Source organism: Aquila chrysaetos, chromosome 11 (genome assembly GCF_900496995.4).
Source record: "Aquila chrysaetos chrysaetos chromosome 11, bAquChr1.4, whole genome shotgun sequence".
Classification (NCBI taxonomy): domain Eukaryota; kingdom Metazoa; phylum Chordata; class Aves; order Accipitriformes; family Accipitridae; genus Aquila; species Aquila chrysaetos.
In genome coordinates, this window is record NC_044014.1 from 18,406,572 (window position 1) to 18,422,210 (window position 15,639).

General features: G+C 34.2%; 1 protein-coding gene across 4 annotated transcripts in view; it reads right to left on the bottom strand.

Annotated features, from left to right (window-relative positions):
- The window catches only part of IDE (insulin degrading enzyme), a 71,888-nt gene that overhangs the window by 22,777 nt on the left and 33,472 nt on the right, over positions 1–15,639 (bottom strand). For 3 of the 4 annotated variants that reach the window (XM_030029869.2, XM_030029870.2, XM_030029867.2), the window contains exons 12-15: positions 10,185–10,287; positions 9,082–9,204; positions 5,975–6,057; positions 1,432–1,576 (exon numbers count right to left, since the gene is read on the bottom strand). In XM_030029869.2, the coding sequence (XP_029885729.1) occupies positions 1,432–1,576; positions 5,975–6,057; positions 9,082–9,204; positions 10,185–10,287 (454 nt within the window). Of the gene's footprint in view, positions 1–750; positions 896–1,431; positions 1,577–5,974; positions 6,058–9,081; positions 9,205–10,184; positions 10,288–15,639 lie in introns of all 4 variants that reach the window. The other variant, XM_030029868.2, reaches the window with a different exon arrangement.

The following is a 15,639-nucleotide window of genomic DNA, read 5'->3' on the forward strand; positions in this document are numbered from 1 at the left end:
GCATTGGATTAAAAAAAAAAAAAAAAAGAAATTGCAGCACTCTCATACAGAAAATTTAAAGACAATATACAGTATATTCTCTTACTAAGATGCTTTGGGAAATAGTACTTCTACAGGAAATTTCAAAGCACATTTTGGAATAGAATGATGCTTAATAAAAGCTTTTAACAGAACTTCAAGAGAGACTATTACAATCTCCTATCATAAATCTCACAGGAGAAGCTGAGTAAGAAATAAACATTTCTCATAATATCAGTACTTATACAGTAAGTATTGTCAGCACTTTAAAATAGATTACAAAACATGTAATAAAAACAAACACTAAGGAAAAACCATAAATATCCAGCATTGCACTCTAATGAACACATGCACAATCCATTTCCACAGCTCACTACAGCAGAATTAGAGAATTATAAGAAAATCTGTAGAGTTGAGATTCAGTCAACAGAAAAGTTAATCTTTTTATATAGAAGCCAGCAATAGTACTTTCAAGATTACCATGCAAGCAAGTAAAAATGTGAAGTAGAATGCAACAATTGCACTGCACACATGTTCACAAAACACTGCAATCTTAAACAGGTCACTCAGTACTGATTAAAATACAGTTTTGCTTTGCCTTTAATTAATGAGATATATGCAAGGAAAAAAACATTAACCATCTCATTTAGAAATGCAGAAGTCAAATGTCTTCTCCAAGCTCAACAACTCCCAAGCTGTTTCATTTCTTCCTGCATTTTTTTTCTTACTTACAAGTATTGCATTCATTCCTGATGCAATGCCATAGATCAAACCTGAGAGGCGTGCTGCATATGTATACTCTTTTAAATCATCCTTCAATAACCTGATAAACAGGTATGTCATGTTGCAATGGAGAGGATCAGCATAAATGTAGCGACTAACAAAAAGAAAAACAAAATAAATGCTTTGATACCTCAAGCAGTGACAAAGTAACGGATGAAGAAACATGACTGAAGAGTATGTATATGCAGCCTCATGATCAGTAGTTCTTGAACAGGAAAGCTGAAGTGCACCATTTATTTAATAGCATGAAAAGGGGGTCTTCTACCCCATCAGTCAGAAAGTTTTTAGCAGATATCTGACAAACTGAAATAAATATGTAAGCTTGGATTAGGGTTGCTTTTTTCTTTTTTTAAATGGAGGAACAAATCTTACAACTAATTAATTTCATGAATGATATAAAAATAAAGAAGAAAATTTGCTTAATATGAATGGAAAGATTGTTGAAGACTTTGAACAAAATTCAACTTAAAATTCAAATTAAAGAAAGGATGGTTAATAACCAAGATCAAAAGGAGTAACAGCCTTAGACCCATTTTTTAAATAAAAGTCCTTCCATCAAATCAATGTAAAAATGTTGATGAGTGGAAGTAGTTTTAAGGCTCTAAGCTCTTCTTTGATTTGGGTACTTACATACATCCCATAGATGGTATTTTGGAGATCATAGTTCAAGCCAGCTAGTTCTGCTGCATATGCATACTCGTTGAGGGAGTCTTTGAGTAGTTCAAGGTACAAATAGGCCATGTTACAATGCAAAGGATCCACGTAAGCAAATGGGCTGGAAGAAAATGTTGAAAGTAAAATATGCAGTTTAAAATTATTTCTCAGCTTCTTTTGGCCTTTTAAGTTTGATCTGAAGGAAACAATATTTAGTGCAAGTATGCTGATGGATCCCATTATGAAGGATTCCTATTTTGAAGCCAAATATGAACATACCGGAAAATAATTATGTAGCTTGCTTATGGTTTGAGCGATGCCTACATATATTGAAGATTCCAGAGATATTCTCTCATTTGTGCTCATAAATCAAGACACATTATGTTTACTTTGCTGCACAGTCAGAATTCACCAGGAGTAAAATAAACTAAATACACCCTGAATAACCAACATAATTTAATAGACTGAAATGAAAGCCTATGTACTGAATATAATGTAATTAATACTTCTACACTGTCAGAAAACAAAGTAGTTTCTATTACAGAAATTAAGAGATTAGCAATTTCTGGTATGAAAAATATGCAGTACATGCTAAGTTCAGCTCAGGAAAGAAGCATGGCGTATCCATTTTCATACCACCGTAGTTTTTGTGTTATCTTTTTAACGGCAACAACTATACAAGCTCTACTGTTTTTTAGAAGCATCTGATCACATACAATGCTGTTACAAATTTCTCAAAGAGAGAAATGCAACTCTAAGACTCAAGCCATGTTTCACCTGTGCCAATTGTTAATTATCTGTGCTTTAAAAATTTGCAAAGTCAAGACAAGTTATTTGTATTATGATTGAATATTGATTTCTAAAGGTTCTGAAGTGCATGTAAATTCATTATCAATTTCACAGAAATAATCAGTAGTATCTAAAACAATTTGCTGTCATGATATGGCTCGCAATTCAAAACCACACCATTTGCATTTATTTTCCCTAAGCAGTCACTAATGGTCATATTCTGAGACATACTATTATATATGTTTATGCCTATATAGCATGGTATTTCATAGTGTATACCAACATTACTGTAGTAAAACAAAGATCACATCACCACAACACACATGCTGATAACTTTAAAATACGTTGCAACGGTATTTTTAAGAAGGTTCCTAGCAGTTTTTAGTAAGGCCTTGACATCTCCTCCCTTCTAGATTAAGGAAAGGAAGTATGGGAATAGATGTAAAAAAGAAAAAAAATATTATTTTTTTTTAAATCTACTAGAGAAGCAGAGCCTGCTATAGTCTGAAATCTTAGCCTAGGATATGCTTTTTTACTACCACTGGGTTAGATTAAAAAAAAAAAAAAAAAGAAAAAAAAAAGAAAAAGAGAGAGAGGACTCTGCTATTTGCATTTCTCCCTACAATGAGAATTTCCTAAAACTGAGCAATTTCAATATTCCCAATGATGCAAATCCAATTAATATTGAATTTTTTAATCAAGACTAAATTCAAAGCACGATGTAGGTCAATCCTATGTTATCACAAACCTTCCTCCAAACTCATTATATTATTTTCTATTCTGATACTATAATAGAGACTTAATCAGTTTGAGTGATTACTATGTCTGTATCAGTTATAACTTCTGTATACTCATTTAGCTGGCAAAGGCCAATAGGGAGTTTTGAAAATAATGAATACTACTACATCATTAATCCTCAAGTAAAAAATAACAGAAAACAATTATTATAACACTGTTCTGGGATTTGCCTTCTATTACTGACAACTTTGTAAATAAATGCTTATATCTAGTTTACCATTTTTTGACTAGACTTGTGGAAGCAGAACTCAATCACTGATAGTGTATTTGAAAAATCTTAAAGTCTAGTCTTTTCCCCTCTCAAACAGAACTGTAAGTGACATAGCTGGAATCAACACTGAAGTGTTGATCCTGAGTTACCTTATGAGCAACTCAAGTTGCTTGAAATATTTCTTAAACTGGAAGGTAGCAAGTATCCAATTAAAAATAATTAGCATTATATTTTTAACATTCATCTCTCTAAACCTTAGGAAATTTGAAGTGCAGAGTTTACAGATACCTTTAGGAAGTTCTTAAAACAACAGCACATTACATTGTTACTTTGCTTCCTTTTAAAAAAGAATACTTGTTGAGTTCTTAAGTCATAATTCATACAAAAGCAAAAGCTTATCATCATCCTTTAGGCTGGATGATAAGTCCCGCGTCAGAGGTTTTTACTGTGGTGTTTCTTTAATGCAAGACCTGTGCCACGTAGGGATTTTCAGTTTTGGAACAAGGTGACTTCAAGAGATTCATATACTCAGATTGTTCCTACTGGATTTGTATGTTTGAAGGAGAAACCACCCTCATTAACTTCCTCTTAATTCATCTACACAGCAGTTGCTGCTATAGCATCTCGGTCAGGAATTCTTCCAAAGATTTGTGATCATCAGGGCTGCAGGCAGAAGAAATCCTCTAGTTTTTCTATCTTACTGAAGCAGTCTGTAGTGTGAACAAATTCTTGTAACCTGCCACACTGCAGCATAGTCATCATATTCTAATCTAGAATTGAGGCTAAAACTTTATGAAAACCAATGTTATTAAGATGGCTTTATTCATCAATTCACCTGGCCAAAAGAGCTGTGGGTAACTTCATCAAGTCTCATGAATAAACACTATACATTTCACCATTTCCTGCAATGACCTTTAGCATTACCAGCCTCAAAAGAGAGAGATTCACTAAGAATCTGTCTTAAGTATCAAAACCAGACAAACCTGCTTACAGCTTCTTTTGCAGATGATGTACCCAATATTGTCAAGATCTCCTCACATCCATTCATATACAATTACCACCTCATTTTTAAAGAAAAAGCAAGAACCCTCATCCCCAACCCTAAGAAAAAAGCCACCTTTCCACCTATAACCATTCCTAGGAGGAAAGAGGCAAATCATTCCATTACATTAGTCAGCAAAGCTCAAGTACTCCTGGCTTTTTAAAAGGGCTCACTGACATGGAAGTACAAATCTAACTAGGAAAGACTACCACCACATATCTAGTTGAAGATGTCCCTGGCTCATTGTAGCGGCGGTTGGACTAGATGACCCTTAAAGGTCCCTTCCAACCCAAGGCATTCTATGATTCTACGATATTGTGCGTATGTGTGCATACTTATACCTTTGTGTGCTCTACATAAAATCAATTATTATCTTTTAATCACTCACAAACTGGTATAGAGATTGGATCACTCATAGTTCATTTGTAATTGATTTGAAAAAAAACCCAAAACACAACTATATAACAAACTCAGTGTCCCTCAACAAAATCTTATTTTGGATTTTAGCCAAACATAGTAAAAGCAAAAGCCACCAGGTATGAGCAAAGGTGGCAAAATATTGCAATTGTAGTTACCGTTTTGATCTTCCATTTCCTGACACACTGAAGTTGAAACAGTTGTAATGTTTGCCTTGTGGTTTCAAAAAGCAAAAAGAAAGAGGAAATGCCCAGGCAACCTATTTTCCCCAACTAGTACCAACACCAGTACCAAGATCTGACACTTTCAGAAAAAAACCCTCTACCTAAAATTCTGCCAAGAAAAAAATTCAAGTGGTCACTCAAAACAAGGACTCAACAGTGCATCTATGAGCATCTATCAGAGCCCATATAATAGCCTTTCCAGCAATATCACTGAATCATTTAATTAGGCCAAAGGAGAGTTCCTGAAATGATTTTCACTTTCAGTAGTCCAGCACAGAAATAGCTGCACTCTAAAGACAGCAGTATTTTTTTTTAATTCAAAAGTTAGAAATTATTACTTGAAAGGAACACTAAGAAGGTACATCACCATGCTCACTTTAAAAAAAAAAGATAATTTTCCTGTGACAAAAATAATGCAAGACCAGAATTAACATTACAGCACTTTATCATGCATCTTGAGGTGAGAATCACACATTCATTGATAAAACAGACGGTGTTCTTCTAAAAAATAAAAATAAAAATCAGTTGTTGGTTAAATAAAATGCCACAATTTTAAGCACTCAGAATTTTATCCTGGCTTGCATTATGCAAATTAAAACAGAATTTGAACCTAAAACCATTATCAGAATAGCATTTTATAAAAAAACCACTATCTTAAAATAGTTGCAATTTATTCATTAATTTAAAATAATACACACCCATTTTTAAAGAGGTATACTGCAATATGTAGTAGGTCCTATCGGCAGGCATATTTCAGGTATAGCAAATAAAACATAGAAGAAAACTTGTTTTTAAAGTATTTTTAGATAAACTTTTCCTGTTAATATAGATGGAGCACCTCAAACCGCTTGCTGCTCAACTACTGCATAACTTACATGAGCCTTCCTGCTATCTGTATCTTATTGCATATTCCCAAGCAAGGACAAATGTTTTAAAGCCTCAATACATGCAAAAAAGTTTTTGCCACAGAAATGCAGATTCCCAACATACAACAAACTTCTGGAGAGCAATTTATGTGATATACTTAACAATGCATACCTGAAAAATTCAAAGTTGAGACAAGCTTTTGGCAAAAAAAATTTGTCATCTTGCTTGAACCACAGTTTGCTCATAGCAGTGTCCTGTGTCAAGAAAAGAAGTTTTGTTAAGTCACCTAACTTTTAACTGTAACATGTTACACTATTTTTAAAAAAAAGTCTCTTCACCACTTCAAATATCAGTTTAGCACTGTCGCCTTAAATTCACATTTTTGCTACATACATTTGAGTATACATCCATCTATCCTTACTGAGATGCTCTTCTTACCCTATGTCACCTTAACAAGCAGTTATATGGCTGCAGCATTGTGAATGAGGTTATGACCAAAATAGGAAATACTTTTCTAGAGCAGGAGTGATCAGAGACAAAGAAAGAGTTAGCTTCACAAAATTCCCTACTAATGCTGGCATTAAAAGATGTGCCATTAAGCAGCACATAGTTACGTGTTTTACACTAAGAATGTAATTCTGTATTTAATGCTTTCAGTAAAAAAATATTAACGCATTGTATGTTGTTTTAAAGTAACATTGGTAAGAAAAACCACATAAACATTTACAAAAAGTAGCAAAGCTAGTTGGAAATTGGTTAAAGATCTGTCACCAAAATTTTTTAGAATAATCTCCTAGTACAGGAAAGAATCTAAACCACCTCCTCCATTGTTTTTTCTCCCACAAAAGCTGTGAAATAGATACTTTCTCTCTGTTCCAACTCTAGTTAACTTTATCCCCCCAACACCTTTTCTTTAAGTTGCTATACATAAGAAGAGAGAACTGTTAAATGTAGAATTATTTCTCTTTCTCATATTTTTGAGCAGATGTTCTTTGCTTCTCGGGGATTTGCCATGGTATTATCCTTCTCCTTTTTGCATAAAAGTCATCTTGTCTCTCACAGGACACCTTCCTCTACACAATATTTGACTCATACTAAAAAGCCAAATTACAGCTTCTCTCTGAGACAACAGAATTTTTATTCTGTTCAATTGCTACTACACAGTTTAGAATACATCTTACATCAGGGACAGAATGATAAACAGTAGAGCCTGTCTGTAGTACAGGAGACCTGATCCAATAGCTGGAGATCACTAGCTGCAGACCATAGTAACAATCTGGCCCTCAGGCCAAAGCCCATATCCTAACTGTCCTCTTTCCTGAGGGTTTTTTAGGGCAAGATGTGCCATTACAACAAAGGTGACCCAGTGACATAGTGCCAATGAAAACGGCCATCCTGTTCCTGCACTTATGTTCCCATCCCTCCCCTTCTCCACAACACTGCTCCAGTCCATCGTAAGCTCACTTAGGCATATAAAACAGCAGAAAAATTGCCTTTTTTTTTTTTTTTTTGTACAGCTCATCTCTGCTGGTTTAGTTCTTGCAGTGTTTTGCTGTGAGGTCAGACAAATGCCAGGTCCCACAAAAGCAAAACGGCACAGACATACAGCTGAGGAGAAAATAAAAGAGATGCAGGCAAAATAGATAATGTTTATTTCATCAAAGAAGATTAAAAACATTTTTGCTCAGAAAACATATTTTAAAGGGAAAGGAAAAACTAAAAGCAAATTCATTTCTAAAGCAATGATGCCTTAAAGCAAAGCTTTTGTGTGGATCAATTGCCTAGTTGCTACAGAGACACTGAAGGACCATCAAGTTTCTGTAGCAAACCAATTACTGTTACTTAATAGAGCTGTAGTATGTCTCCCCGCTGAGGTTTAAGGTTTCAGTTCAGGATGGACGTAAACATATGCTCGAAGTCCTCCTCTGTTAATAACACAGCTTCAAGCACATAGCTAAAATGCCCTATACAGAACAAGTATGTTTTCCTGAAGGATGTCTTTGCACTAAAGTAGACATATTAATCTAGTGTGCAAAAAATATTCCTGAATTGAGTATTCAAACTGAAGCACAACATGTAATTGCAGAAGACTTCTCCTATTTATCCTCCAACTAAGCCTAGAACAGAGATGAGCGTTAGCAAGGACAACTATGCTGTAGTAGTGAGAAGTAATTTTTAGTAAATTTTAGGTACTCAGAACAACTGAGATTTGCTAAACATATTGAGATCATTAAATGATGCTTCCAGGAGACTGGAGAGTGATGTTTATTTACATGTTTACATCGCTCTCCCTTTTTCCATGCAATCACAAGCTTTTTCCATACACAGTTATAAAAGAATAGCTTTGTCTACATGCTTGACTTACTGAACACTGCTCAAAAACATGTAAGAGTGGCAGTCACCCTTCTGCTGAATAAACAGCTTTAATACTATTTCTATCAGTTGTTAACACACTTTCAAAAGGGCAAAGAGAGTTCAAGCTGTTTGTAGATTCATTTTTGTAGGAACCCAATGTCGTGGTTTAACCCCAGCCGGTAACTAAGCACCACGCAGCTGCTCACTCACTCCCCCCACCCAGTGGGATGGGGGAGAGAATCAGAAAAAAAGATCAGAACGGTTTAATAGAACAAACAGGAAGAAACTAATAATTATAATAATAACAATAATAAAATTACAATAATAATAATACAAGGATTGGTATGTACAAAACAAGTGATGCACAATGCAATTGCTCACCACTCGCTGACCAATGCCCAGTTAGTTCCTGGGCAGCAATCCCCCTCCAGGCCAACTCCCCCCAGTTTATATACTGGGCATGACATCACATGGCATTGGAATACCCCTTTGGCCAGCTTGGGTCAGCTGCCCTGGCTGTGTCCCCTCCCAAATTCTCATGCCCCTCCAGCCTTCTTGCTGGCTGGGCATCAGAAGCTGAAAAAAATCCTTGACTTTAGACTAAACACAACTTAACAAAAACTGAAAACATCAGTGTGTTATCAACATTCTTCTCATACTGAATCCAAAACATAACACTATACCAGCTATTAGGAAGAAAATTAACTCTATCCCAGCTGAAACCAGGACACCAAATAGTCATAATCCAAAGTTTAGCAAGAATTAACTTTCGACTGTCTTTCTAGCAATATCTTGTAATTTCTTAATTTTTTGTTTATTATACTTTGGAACATGACATGATCTGTATTTTAAAAACACATAGGAATTAACTGCTAACTTCCCAGAACATTAGCTAGCAAACAGAACAAATACAGATAGCTTACCTTGACAAGGGCAGGGTACTGTGTTGCATCTTTTTCCAATGGCAAAATCTCAAAGTTAGTAGGAATAAACTCATTCTTCATTGGAAGCTTGAATTTCCCATTCAGGTCAGCATTTTGCCATTTCTAGATAAACAGGAGAAACAATGAGGCTAAGTAGAATTTCTGTTTAATTAATGGTTATATACTTATTATATTTTATGCTGTAACAAGAGATTTTAAAATGTGTTCCACTAGCTAATGTGTAAATACTATTAAGATAACAGGGAAAGAGAGAAATATCTAGGAAACCAAGTTGGAGTAGGCTATCAGCAGGATGAAGGAGGAGGAAGACAAAACATAAAAAGTAATTTTGAAAAGTTTACAGTAGAGTGGAAGGTGGTTCTATGTCTCACCTTTTCTGCTACTGTGAACTCTAATTGAAGGTATTAAACTAAATACATAAGCAAGAATTCTAATCAAGAACATACGTATGGACAACCTAAAGGAAGTGAAGTGTTCCTATGCAACGTCTGTTCAAAGCATGCTCGGCAGGTCCAGTTTAGCTCTAGGGTGTATTTTACACCCATCTCTTAAAAGAATAGATCAATAACAAGTTTCAACAAGGATGTCCCCAACTCCTTTGTTGGACTTCTGATTTTTAGAAGTTCATTTAATTGGAAAAATACACTTATTTTGTAAGTTGCAAAAATCAATTTCAGAAACACTGTTAGATATCGCAGTTATAAAAAGATTCCGTTCCTAAGAACAGATTAGTTCATTAACATTTAATAGAGACTTTTAAGTTTTAAAAAGTTTATGCTTACATTTTTAAGTAGCCACAGCATATTATGGATCTTTTACAACAAAAATTGTATAACATTCCCTGTACTTAACATGGTTTAAAACCATTAAAACATCTGTCCTATGTTATAAATATTTGAAATCTAAAGACTAATGCAAGATCCTTACTTCTCATAATATTAAACAGACTCATTGTACAATTTTCATGCTATATAGAGCAGCAGATTTAAGTTCTCCCTTCAACTAAATGGAAAGCTATGATAAAGAATTTACCGCTGTCTTTCACTTGCAGATATTAGAATATATTAAAAGTTTTAACATACCTTAATAACTTCATCAGAAATTGCTTCTTGTTTGTACTGTGTTCCATACCAGTCTTCTGTTCGATCAGTTTTTCCTTCAAAAGACTTGGAAACTATTGCAACTCTGAAAACAAAGAGACAAAGCACTTTGGCATGAATGTGTCTGAGAAAAGACTGTGAGAAATTATTCAGAGCACTATTTCTGTTCCATCACTAGAATGCATTTATTTCTGAAAATGGTCCCTGGACAATTACAGAGCGCATTTGGATGGCAAGTAAACATATACTGAACTACACACTAAAGTTAACCATGAAATCAGGTTATCAGCATAATTTAATTTTACTGTTTTTCTAAAGTGTTACAACCTAGACTTACACACAATTATTGTTGCATGCAATTTGTATTTTTTAGCCTTTGTCCTTGTTCCAGAAAACACAGAAAGCAGTCCTTGAGATCTTCTACAAAATTAATGAAGTGACAACATTTTTCATACCACCTATATCAACATTCGGATATGTGAAAATACCGACTATAGAAATTTTATGCCAGACCTAGCGTTTTAGATTATGTCATTGCAGTTTCACTCTCCTATTCATAAGCTGATATTAAGAGGGTTTCTTCATTTTGTGTCATTCTCACATTCTCATTTCAGACTGATACCTGTTTCTCCCCACTTTTTTTTTTTTGTTTTGGTTTGGGTTTTTTGAGGGGAAGGGAACAAAAGCAGGAAGATTAATGTATTTTACAGTCAGTACAACAGAATTATACTCAGTTAGAAACCTGAATCATAGAATACCTCAAGTTGGAAGGAGCCCATAAGGATCATCTGAGTTCAATTCCCTGCTTCTCACAGGACTACCTAAAACTAAACCATATGACTAAAAGCATCATCCAGACACACCTTGAACTAAAGAATACACCTAAATAAAAGGAAATCCAGAATAAAGAAAATTACAAACTTATCAGTATTTTTTCACAGTCTTCATAATAGGTATCAAGAAAACTCCTTTAATTCTTTTTATCAACCTACAACACAAAAAGAGTATTCAATGGAAATAAGTAGCTAGCTTTAAGAGTAAATAGAAGTTTATAAGAATTGTCAAAAAAGGTAGCACAATTACCTCCTACATATATGTAACAATCTGTAGATGCTGAAGAGCACAGTAGCGAACTTTGTCAAATCTTGTGCAGATGGCTAAAATGCACATTAAAACATCAAAATATATGCATTGTAAGTGTTCTTTTTTTAATCACAATATCTTCAGGCCAGGAACATTCTGTTGTTTATTTCTAATGTGCATGGCAAAGTGGGGTGTAAATCAAACAGGCATATGGATGTGCCTCAAACTATAGTATTTTACTTTACAAATATGTTAGTGGAGAATACCCTTGGGATGAATTTTGCAATACATTGAAAAGTTTAAATATGTGGACTATGAATATTGTAAATGCCTATGTTCTCATCCTTTGTCATCTAATGTTTACACATTGTGAATGACTAAATGATCCAAGATAGTTGAAGAAAACAGGATTCTGCTGTATTTAGTTCCAGATTCCCCTACTATGAAGATTTTCAAATTATTAATAAAATCTGTGCATTGCAATTCAAGTAGCAGAACAGTGGGGTAAATAGCTAGCATTAGATGTATTTAAATAAATGACAAGTATATCTCATAGTCACATGGGACTGTAAAGACAATCTCTAGCAATAGATTCAAAAATTGAAGTAGGACTTGCACCACAGACTGTCTAATTTCGAGACAATATTTTAAATCGTACACACTAAAGAGAGGCAATCAAATCTCATGTTTCAGGGATGCAGATTTCCTCTGGGTTGAGGAAGGGAGAAATTTTTACTCCCCACCTTTTAAAGCACCACACAATTAGCATGAACACACATACACATACAAACAACCCCTGCTCCTCTGCAGAAGTTATGCAATATCCAAACTAGAATGAGAATATTCATCTTTAAGAGATACATTATTTCATCTCTCATTGTAAATGGCAATAGAAATGGTTAACATTTTTATTGTGACTTCATATAAAATGGTTTCATACCTGTTTATGTTAGATCTGTTTCATTTTTAATATAAAAGGAACAATACCAAATAAATATTCAGCAAAGAACTAAGCACTTTAATCCTAGAGAATATTCGTTCTTGCAACACAGCAGACACTAGCTCGGTCAAGAAGGTGAAATCTATTAGAGAGATTGTTGTTTACATTAAAATGAGCCATAGAAATATTCTATTATGTTTTGCATTTTATCTTGGACAGCTGGTGAGCAAAAGCTCCATCGTGTGCAGATGAAGTTGCTAAGAGACTATAAAAACATAAAGCCTATTAGAATTTCAGAGCAACTACCAGGCCTTTCCATCCATTAAATAAAAAAATAAAAAAAATTAAAAAAAAAAAAAAGAAAAAAAAAGAGTCTTAAGCTACATGATTATCCTGATAAAATTCCAATAATCATGCAGTCTGAGGAGCAAGACAAAGGTGTTTTATGATATAATACACAGATGTCTGTTACTTAATATTCCCTCCTTCTACCCTTCTCCAACATACCAATGCTCAAGTAGTAGTGACAATCCAAGCACCCAAACATTTGCTGTAGGAACATACTAAAATTAAAGAGCTAAAAATAATTGTCTGCTCAACGTATAGAAAATGAAATTGTGGAAATGTGCATTGCAATTCTTCAAGCAGTTCTGCTTCAAGGGATCCTCCTGCCCTCCCTATACCCCAAATCACTACTAGAATGATTACTTAAATTTTGAGCTCTCAGAAACATTCCCACAACCACATGAAACAACCCAAAAGGCATTTCATCTGCCTGAGACTTACAACCTAAACCAAGATACAAGCACCTACAGTAATGAACACCAGGACAGAAAAAGAAGAGAGGAAAAGCAGCACCACAGATAGAAATACAATGCTATGCAGTTATTTAAATGTATCATGATGCACCTTTAAAGTTACCAATTATGTAATGTTACTTTTGCTTTTCATTTGTGTTGTATAGCACTATGAACATCCACATGGTTTAAGACAGCATTGAAATGCACTGGAAAAGCAAGACAGGCAATCAGGCAATCTTTAATAGGACCTGCTTACAACATATTTAAACTCAACCAGTGCAATTAGGCTTCCGAGCCATTCATGAACACGGAACACAGCTGAAACTATAAATGCAATTTACTTCTATATGTACACTCTTGTACATGCAAACTGTTGTAGTCCTCAGTTATGGTCAATTTTCAAAAAGAAGCACAATTTCTATAATGTGATACTTATTTACTAGATACCATCTTCTTTTTCACTCTCCTGAAATCTAAAATGAAGCTACAAGTGACAGATCCACAGAAGAGTGTTACTTGGGAAGAGAATGTGTGCTTTAAAATGAATGTACTTCCAGGAAAGATTATCAACTATGATATTCCAGATTTATGTAATAAAACTCAAGCTTCTAAGGGTGAAAAAGTAATTAGACCACAGTATTTGTGATATTAGTAACAGACATGTCAAAGCAAATTTGCTGCAGAAAAAAAGAATTTATACTTAAAAAGGAACAAATGCTTTTTTTAGGAACTAATTTAAACTTTGTCTTCCAAATAATGATATTGTCAAATAATGGAAAAAAATTACACGTATCTTACTCAAATGCATAAAATAACACAACCGACACAAAACCAGCAAAAGCCTAGATTTGTTTATAACATCCCCCCAAAACAATCAGTAAAACTGATGCAAGACAATATAGGCTACTCAGAGCCACTTCCACACAGATCTCATTAGGAAACAGAATAAAACGTGCAGAGAGATGTTGCTGGGGTGCAGCATTCTAATCATTCTCCAGAAACACAAGTTATTTGTTAGCGTTCAATAAAACTAAGTTTCTACAAACACAATGGTTTGTGGGAAGAAATAAGTTAACAAATTGTGATTTTCAAAATCTTTACTCAGATACAATGCAATTAACAAACACATACATTCCATATTTGTAACATGTTTATCATCAGGGATGAGGATCACTGACTGCATTGAAAAAACTGTTTGTTCAGTATTTGTAAAATTCCAGCCCTTAGAAATTTCTGTATCAACATTTTTGGCATTCGTTTTATTTTTCTTCCCGCTAGGATAGTACTAGTGCTGCACTTCAGATATGAAGAGAGGAAAAAAGTCCATTTACTATCCAGGGGAAAATGTTCTTTAGTTGCTTAATCTGATGAGTCACTAGCTTCTTAAATTTTAATAAGAGCATTTATTCTGCAGATGATGAGGGGGGAAAAAATTGTATTGGAAATGATGGGAAAATTACATTTTTCAGCTAAGATTGCGACACATGCCAAGTCTATTCCCTTATCTTCACAGATGGCTGGCAAAACCCAATGCAGTTTGAGCAAGTAAAAATGATACTTACATCTTAAAAAGGTTTCTCTCTTAGGGAAACTAAGCCACTAAATGCAACAAGTAGTATGCGGGGGCGGGAGGAGGGAGGAGAATATGAAAACTTCCTGTTATGGTTCAGTCAAAAAGCAGCACATATGGGTACTTGCTACCATCTGTGAATATGGATATTTTTCCATACTTTTTAAAAAACACAGTTTGTTAAGAAAATAACAGTTGAAAAGCTAAACTTTTAACAAAGACGTTGAACTGTAGTCTCTAACTGTGAATGCAGCTACCCCAATATAGATATGTCAAGAAAAGTCCTTAGTGTAGGTGAATTCCAATAGGGTTATGGAAAGGAAATGATAAATAAAACCACGATACAAACGAAAAATTCAAATCAATGGAGACTAAACCATTGCAAGACATAATTTATGCAAGGCATAAAACAAACAAACAAACAAAAAAAAAACACAGGAAAAAAAAACCCAACAGGCAAAGTTAGGATGATGTGGCACATACTAATTCTTTCATAAAAAGGGAGAACAGAAAGGTAAACATGAACATAAATATCAGTAAATGGCAGATAACCAGAACACTTACAGATATTTAAAAGCACACGTCCACAGTTTTTTATTAGTGTATACAATTTGCTCAAGGAAACACAAAAGAAGGAAGTGAGCTACTGGATTGATAGTTTACTACATGCATATAGATACAGGTGTAATATAAAAGACTAAAACACAAAGGGGACCCTTTTATTAACATCTATAATCTCAACTCAATTCTTTCAAGAGAGCCCACTAAAAATGCAGATCCACAGTAGCTTTCTCAAATCTTTGTAACATACCATGAAATCACTTCTAGTGATATTTAACTAGAGTTCCCCCCCCACACAAGATATTTTATCTTGCTAGCAATTTAAAAGATACTATACAATTATATTCCTTGTTATATTTTACTATACTTTGAAGTATCTTAGTTAAGAAAAGGATGAAAAAATTCTTCGTTCATTTCATTCTACTTTTAATTTCAAAAGAGAAGTGCTTAAAATGTGTCTAAAAGGAATATAGTACTATATAC